The 7,644-nt window shown below is 52.0% G+C and overlaps 2 protein-coding genes across 2 annotated transcripts; both read left to right on the top strand.

Annotated features, from left to right (window-relative positions):
* Positions 1-227: 227 nt before the first annotated feature.
* On the top strand, positions 228-5,048 carry LOC124704201 (zinc finger BED domain-containing protein RICESLEEPER 2-like). Its single transcript, XM_047236441.1, has 2 exons — positions 228-288; positions 2,526-5,048. The coding sequence occupies exon 2, from the start codon at positions 2,558-2,560 to the stop codon at positions 4,844-4,846; it is 2,289 nt and encodes a 762-aa protein (XP_047092397.1). The 5' UTR covers positions 228-288; positions 2,526-2,557; the 3' UTR covers positions 4,847-5,048.
* A 935-nt stretch (positions 5,049-5,983) lies between these two features.
* On the top strand, positions 5,984-6,550 carry LOC124697341 (STS14 protein-like). The gene has a single exon (XM_047229947.1). The coding sequence runs from the start codon at positions 5,984-5,986 to the stop codon at positions 6,548-6,550; it is 567 nt and encodes a 188-aa protein (XP_047085903.1).
* The last annotated feature ends 1,094 nt before the right edge of the window (positions 6,551-7,644 follow it).

The raw sequence follows: 7,644 nt of genomic DNA, 5'->3' as shown, positions 1-7,644 counted from the left end.
CACGCAGACAAACCCCACCCGTGGCCTACCTGCAGCCTCACAGGCGTGCCAGCTCGGCAGGCCCATGGCCGTGGGCCGCGAGCCCATAAATCCCTGCCCCTCGCCTTTTCTGTTCCCGAAGGAAAATTTCCCACCTCAGGAACCCGCTGCCCGGTCCGTCTCCGTCCTCTCCCCAGCAGCCCCTCCCCGTGCCCCAGATCTAGGGTTTGGCCTTCGTTCTTCTTGGGCCGAGCCCTCATCCTGCACCGCCCCGCCCGCCCCCGACTTGGATCTCCGCCTCTCACCTCCGTAAGCCCCCCAAACTCCAAACCCCTTTCTCCCTCCTCCGCGCCTAGCTCTAGGCCTCGCGCCCCCTCCTCTAGCGTCGTGGATTCGATTTGTTCACGTGTTTAGATCTGGCTGCGTTTGCTTTTCTACTGTAGTTCGTATGGTGCGCTGTGTGGATATTTGCTGGAGTCTGCGGCTCGTCCGACTATTTACGGGGCGGGGTTCTTTAGATTTCACAAGATTGGCCGCGGGGGTTTGGTTCTCTGGAGCACGAAATTTGTCATGTGCGGCCCATTTTTCTTGTTTTCTTCATTTGCTTCGTGCGGCCTAATTATAGGGTGTTTCTTTCTCGTGTGCAAGCTCTGTCGACTCTTCTCCTGGCTGGCTAGCAGAGGATTGTTCAGCTGTCCTCGCCGTGGTTGGTAAAAAGGAGCTAGTTAGTCGCAATTGTTAGGGTTCCTTGCTTAGTTTCTGTAATTGTGTTTATCCATGTGAGGCCTGACTGCGTTCACCAATGGCTTTTTGTGGGAATTCGTTGCAAGACAGTTCTGGCTATGGTAGTCTGGTATGGGGGAAATGGTATTGCCGCGTCATTTTGAGGCTGATATTTGGAATTTTTAGTGCTCCCTAGAAGCTGCACTTCTGCAGGAACATGGTTGTGTAAGTCTGGATATGCAATTCTATGAACTGAACATCCTTGTTTACCTTTTGTGTAGCCAATGCCATTGATTCTTTGGTTGTTGATATGAGCCCAGCCATAGCTGCCATGTTTCCGGTACGGCGGAAACGGGGGACGGGAGTCGGAGGATGAAAAAAATAGGGTACAATAGGGGTACACATTGCTAGATCGATTTTTTTTACATCGGGGACACAATCCCATCAGTTCTGGTACGGTACTACGAAAACAGTAAAGTAGCCATGAACCACCAAACTAGAGATTAAGCCTGTAACTAGTTCAAACCTCAGAACAAGCAAAATCGGTGTAGATATTCAGTCATCGCCACAAACCAAAAAGAAAACAATAAAATACGTGCATATAGCCAGACACCAGGTGTAGGCGTTCCTGAACCTCGAGGCTGAATCACCAGTTGCAGATAGCAGCAGCTTGTACAAAAGATAGGAGAGAGATCTTCAAAGACTAAGGTCAAATCCATGGAACAAAACAGACTTGAAATCAGTAGGAACCACCATCACTTTCTAAATCAGGATCAGAGGTGTTTACCTAGCAGCTTGTAGCTTGTGATTTGACTCCTGTGAGGGAGAAATTCATGGGATGGGAGTACTTATAGAGGGTGAGAGAAATCCATGGAAAACTGAATTGTCTGCTCCCCAACGGGGAGATCAATTGATTAGCATGAGTCAATGACGAGTTCTCGAGAACGAGGAGTCTGGAAAACCATAGGGGAGGGGAAGAGAATGGATGGCGGTGCGCTGTTTACCAGCCCTGCAGTAATTGCAATTCGATAGTACCAGAGTCCAGGGACGGGACGCGTTTCTGTGCCGAATCGCATCGTACCGAGCCTCGTTTCCCACTCCGTTTCTGGGACGACGAATCGGGATCAAGGGACGGGTGACCGTTCCCCGTTTCCGGCTGCTATGAGCCCAACTAGGTTCCTTCCATTAGGTTGTTATTGGCCCAGCTTAGCTTGCTCCTGGGAAGTAAATAGTCTATTTTGTTTTTTCCAAACGGTGAGAAGTTCATAGTCGCCTTTGTATGTCAGAAGCTATGTCAGGTGTTGTGGCCTCTATATTTTGCAACTTATGTGCATATGCCAACGAAGTGCCAAATCAGGGCCACGTCCCTTTATTCCATAATAACTTAATTATGTTTTCTGTTATGATGTTTAGCTAATTGAATGATCTTTTTTTATGGTGTTTTCCTGTCTTTTGATAGATTCACGGTTCCACTTTTTTCTTTCATGATATGTTCATACTTATGTAGAAATATCACGAGCATCTCTCTCTAACGCACAATATACTTATATTGTTATACTGTTAGACACATTTCTATTCAAGAGGTCACAGTGCTTTGAAAGCACACTGATGATTCAAGATGTTGTCATTAATATTGACAAATTTGCCACATTAAGAAACGTCTGCTCTACTTGAATCTTATGGAGAAAAACTATATGCATTGGGAGTGGTTTAGAAACACGATTTTATTTTAGTTAAAATGGTATGCAAGATTCGAGCCTAATTCCAAGTGCTCTGATTTGACTGCGATGCACCTGACATTGTTTTATTTGATCAATTGACAGGCTTTTGGGTTCCATCAGATAATCTTTCCAGGATGGGTGAACCAAACGGCATTGAAAATGCAATGGTACATGACAATGAGATGGCTGTTGGTGAGGAGATGATACATGGCAATGAAATGGCTGATGGTAACGAGATGATCCATGGTGATGAGATGGTTCAAGGGAACGAGATGGTTCATGGTGACGAGATGATTCATGATGACGAGATGATCCATGGTAATGAGATGATTCAAGTCGAGGACATGATCCATGGTAATGAGATGATTCATGTTAACGACATGGTCAATGGCGATGAGATGGCCCATGGTCATGAGTTGGTCAGTGCTGAGGTGACCCCACCAACCTTAACAAGACGCCGCAGAAAGAAATCACTAGTATGGGAGCACTTCACTATTGAACCTGTGCCTGGTGAGAGGGGATGCCAACGAGCATGCTGCAACCTATGCAAGGCAACCTTTGCATACAGTTCTGGTACAAAAATTGCAGGCACTAGCCATCTCAAGAGGCACATCACACTTGGTTCATGTCCCATGATAAAAAACCAAGAGAGGAAGATGGCTCTGAATTCAGCTGGAGGAATGACCGACAATGATGGTGAGGGTACCGCAGAACGTCCTACTAAGAGGCGTTACAGATACACTGGCTTTGCGAATGCTACATTTGATCAAGACCGTAGCAGCTCATATCTGGCGAAGCTGATCATTTTGCATGACTACCCACTTCATATTGTTCAACAGCCAGCCTTCACAGCTTTGACCGAGAGCCTGCAGCCACGTTTCAGGGTCGCGGACGTTGATACAATGGAGGGAGAGGTGTATGCTGTTTACCAGAAAGGAAAAGAAAGCCTACTGCAATCATTGAGCAGTATGCCTGGAAGGATCAGCCTCACCATAGGATTGTGGACAACTAGTCAGACTCTTGGCTATGTTTCACTTGCAGGGCAGTTTATTGACACGGATTGGAAAGTGCATCGAAGAATGCTCAACTTCATGATGGTGTCTTCTCCCCATTCAGAAAATGCACTTAGTGAAGCTATTAGCTCAAGCCTAACAGACTGGAATTTGAAGGACAAGCTATTCACCATCACATTGGATAATGATTGCTCATCCCATGATATCTACAGTGCAAATCTGAGAGATCATCTCTCCAATAAGAACAACCTCATGCTTAAGGGCCAGCTGTTTGTTGTGAGGTGCTATGCCAATATCCTCAATGCAGTTGCACATGATGTGATTGCTTCAATTCACGGTGTGATCTATAATATCCGCGAAAGCATAAAATTCATCAAAGCTTCTTCTGCCCGGGAGGAGAGGTTTGCTGAGATTGCTCTGCAGCTGGAGATCCCCAGCACCAAGACCCTGTGCCTTGATGTTACAACACAGTGGAATACCACTTACCTTATGCTGCTTGCTGCCTTGGATTATAGGCAGGCGTTCACCACACTAGAGACATGTGATGATAACTACAATGAGTCACCTTCTGCGGAGGACTGGAAGAGGGTGGAGGCTGCCTGCAACTATCTGAAGTTTCTCTATGATTCTGCACATAGCATCATGGCAGCAGCAAATCCAACTTCTAACTTATTTTTCCATGAGGCGTGGAAACTTCAGCTAGAACTTTCAAATGCCATAACCCATGAAGATCAAGTTTTTAGTAGCATCGCCAAAGAGATGCACGAGAGGTTTGACAAGTACTGGAAGGACTGCAACCTTGTTCTGGCTATTGCTGTTGTCATGGACCCTCGTTTCAAGATGAAACTTGTGGAGTTCAGCTACTCTAAAATCTATGGCGTGGAGGCAGCAAAGTATGTTAAGGTGGTGGATGATGCTCTTCATGACCTTTACAAGGATTATGCTGCACAGCCCCTTGCCTCGACAGGGGAAGCTAATAAAAATGCGCCTGCCAATAACAATACGGCAGCTGCACCTTCTACTGGGGATGGACTTCTAGACTTTGACATGTATCTTTCAGAGATTGCAATAAGCCAGCCCTCAAAATCTGAGCTGGAGCAGTACCTGGACGAAGCCCTGACGCCTCGCATCCAAGACTTTGAGATTGTGGACTGGTGGAAGCTTAACACCCTTAAGTTTCCAACACTGTCCAAGATGGCCCGTGATATCCTGGCCATCCCTATGTCTATGGTGAGCAGCGGCGGCTCCATATTTTCAGCGGCGACAACAGGAAGCCGGATGCTTGATGACTACAGGAGCTCACTGCGTCCTGAAATTGTGGAGGCGCTGTTCTGTGCAAAAGACTGGCTGCAGTATGCGCCGCCTCCTCCTGCAGAAGCTCCTGGATCTGCAGGGGTGAAGCTGGAGTAATAGGTTGATAGTAGTAGCCTGTACCTGCCTTGTGAAGAAGGCTAGTTGGTGTTGAGCCTAGATTGTGCTAGCGGTGCTGTCGAACATAGGTTGTCGCTGGATAACGTTCTAAGCTGTTCCTTAGATGTAATTCGTACTCTAAATTATTCCTGCTATACTGATTGCGGGCTATCTCTTAGATGTGATTCGTCTGTCGTCTTGATTTGTACTTTTTTTGCTGTCCTGATTGTGCATCCAACCTCAAACTATGCTCTGATTATTGTGCACTGAAGCCGTCTGAAGGCTGGTTTCATCGACACTGTATGGTCGTTTCTTGCACATCCTGTACTGTTTGGCAGTGTTAGGTTTAGATGTCTTTGCTGTACAGATCTTTAGGATCTCCATTTTTTTTCCTGCTGTATTGATGAGTTGGTCAGGAATGAATCTCTGAAGAAAGTTTGCTGGATGTCGAAGTTGGCTGTTTTCTTCTGATCCACTGCTGGCACCATTGGGCAGAGTAGGGCTGATCTGGATTTCGTAGAGCACGTCTGCATTTTGCAACAGTTGTGATCTTCACAGCAAGTTGCATAGTATTCAAATAGTTTCACAAGATTGTGCACGCATCTTCACGGTGCTCGCCGAATCATCCTCGATCAGAACCATCAATCAACTTGGTCTTGGATCCCTCTGCACTTGGCGTCAATCTGTGTTGCTGCTATGTCCTACTCTCTTTCTTGTTCCCTCGGTAACCAGCAAGCTCTCCGATGCCGATGCGGCCGTTCGCCGCATCGGCCAGCACTGCCTGCGTCCGTCCAAGCCGCGGAACGTCGTGTCGATCATGATCTGGATCTCGACACGAGAAAAATCTCATCAGATACTGACATGCGCCCAACAAACCCCCCGGATCTCGCCATGTTCCGCGCTCCACTACTTGCGATGCGGGATCGAACGGCACACGCCACTCACCCGTATACGAGCAGTGGCGTCGCGTCCACAACGACAAGTACAAACAAGCTACAGCAGCGACTGCCGCGTAGCCATCGCTCGCTGCTGCCGGGTTTCTTAACTCGCTAGCGACGGCACTCACTCGCTCAGACACTTCAGTGCTCACTCACTGCGCACTGCTCGCCATTACTCGGCTCACCAACTCTAGATCTCATGGCTCCCCAGAGCCGCACCCGCGCGACGGCCGCGGCGTCCTTCCTCGTGCTCCTCGCGCTGTGCGTCGCGCCGGCCCACGGCGGCCGCGCGCTGCCGGCAGCAAGCAAGGGCGCGGTGAGCAAGGCGCAGGCGGCGGCCAACGCGACGGCGGGGGACGAGTTCCTGGCGCCGCACAACAAGGCGCGAGCGGCCGTCAGCGTGGCGCCGCTGCGGTGGAGCGCCGACCTGGCGACGGCGGCGGCGACGACCACGTCCCAGCAGCAGCTGAACAAGAACTGCGCGTTCGCGGACATGGCCGCGAGCCCCTACGGCGCGAACCAGGGGTGGGCGAGCTACCGCGCGCGCCCGGCGGAGGTGGTGGCGTCGTGGGTGGACCAGGGGAGGTACTACACCCACGCCAACAACAGCTGCGTCGCCGGCAAGCAGTGCGGCACGTACACGCAGGTGGTGTGGCGGCGCACCGCCCAGCTCGGGTGCGCGCAGGCCAGCTGCGCCTCCGGCGCCACGCTCACGCTCTGCCTCTACGACCCGCACGGCAACGTGCAGGGACAGAGCCCCTACTAGCGGCAGCGCGCCCGGCATGACAGCGGTGGTAGCGACGCTTGCATGGACGGAGGCGTTGCCGCCGGCCGGCGTCGGAGCATCGTTACTAGAGGCATAATAGTACGCTGTTGTAGCTTAAGGTTTTTCTTGTTCAGTCACGGATGCATTTGTGTTACGTTGGTCGCTGCCGCGTAGAACTGTTCTTGGTGCTAATATCTGCTTTGGTGAGCAAGAAATGTGGTGACATGAAGTGTCAGCATGTCTATCATGTGTGGAGGATGATGCTTGTCATGTTCTCGGCATTTTCCATGGGCGACACACTTTTCGAATGCCGTGCCACTAGAGGTCTAAACAGATAGGATACTGTTTACGACGAATCTGAGTCTGAATCCGTTTGAAGGTATCTTTCCTACTTATAAGGGCATCTCCAACCGGGCGACCCAAACGGACGCGCTGGGCCGTCCGTTTTGGGCCGTTTGCGTGCCCGTCCGGACACGCGGACAGCGCCCCGCATCCGCGTGTCCGTTTGGGTCGCACGCGGCGCCCAACGCGGCGACCCAAAGAGACGCCACGTGGTTCGTCTTCGCTGCGCGGCGCTGCGCCATGGCGAGCCTCGACGGGACGGCCATGGCGGGGAGGTGGAACGCGCGGGAAAGATCCCGCGCGCACCAAGGTTCCCGCGCGCGCGAACGCCATTGGCGCGCGCTCGCGCCCAAGTTTCCCGCCGGACCGCCGGCTATAAAGACGGCGGCGGTCTCACCCGGACCGCATCACCGTTCTCTTCCCTCCACCTTCTCCGGCGCCATGCCGCGCACCCTTCGGTCCACATGGGCCAAGCTCTCCTCGCCGCCGGGCCGGGTTCCCGCGGACGGACGAGGAGGAGCGCGCGGACTCGCGGTGGGTCGCCGACGACGAGGCGCTCCGCGTCGGCTGCCGAGGCGGCGGCAAAGAAGGCCGGTGACGCGGAGATGGGGGAAGCGGCCGCGGAGGGCGGCACGAGACCCGGACGGGCGGTACGCGGCCGTGGAGGAGGGCGGACGCCGCGGAGGAGCCCGTCGCCGCGGAGGACCTCGCGGCGGCGAACATCAACGCCGCCATCGAGGAGCGTCTCGCCG

The sequence above is a fragment of the Lolium rigidum genome, chromosome 3 (assembly GCF_022539505.1).
Source record: "Lolium rigidum isolate FL_2022 chromosome 3, APGP_CSIRO_Lrig_0.1, whole genome shotgun sequence".
NCBI lineage: Eukaryota > Viridiplantae > Streptophyta > Magnoliopsida > Poales > Poaceae > Lolium > Lolium rigidum.
The sequence above is the reverse complement of the archived record's forward strand: the minus strand, read 5'-3'. Positions and strand labels throughout refer to the sequence as shown.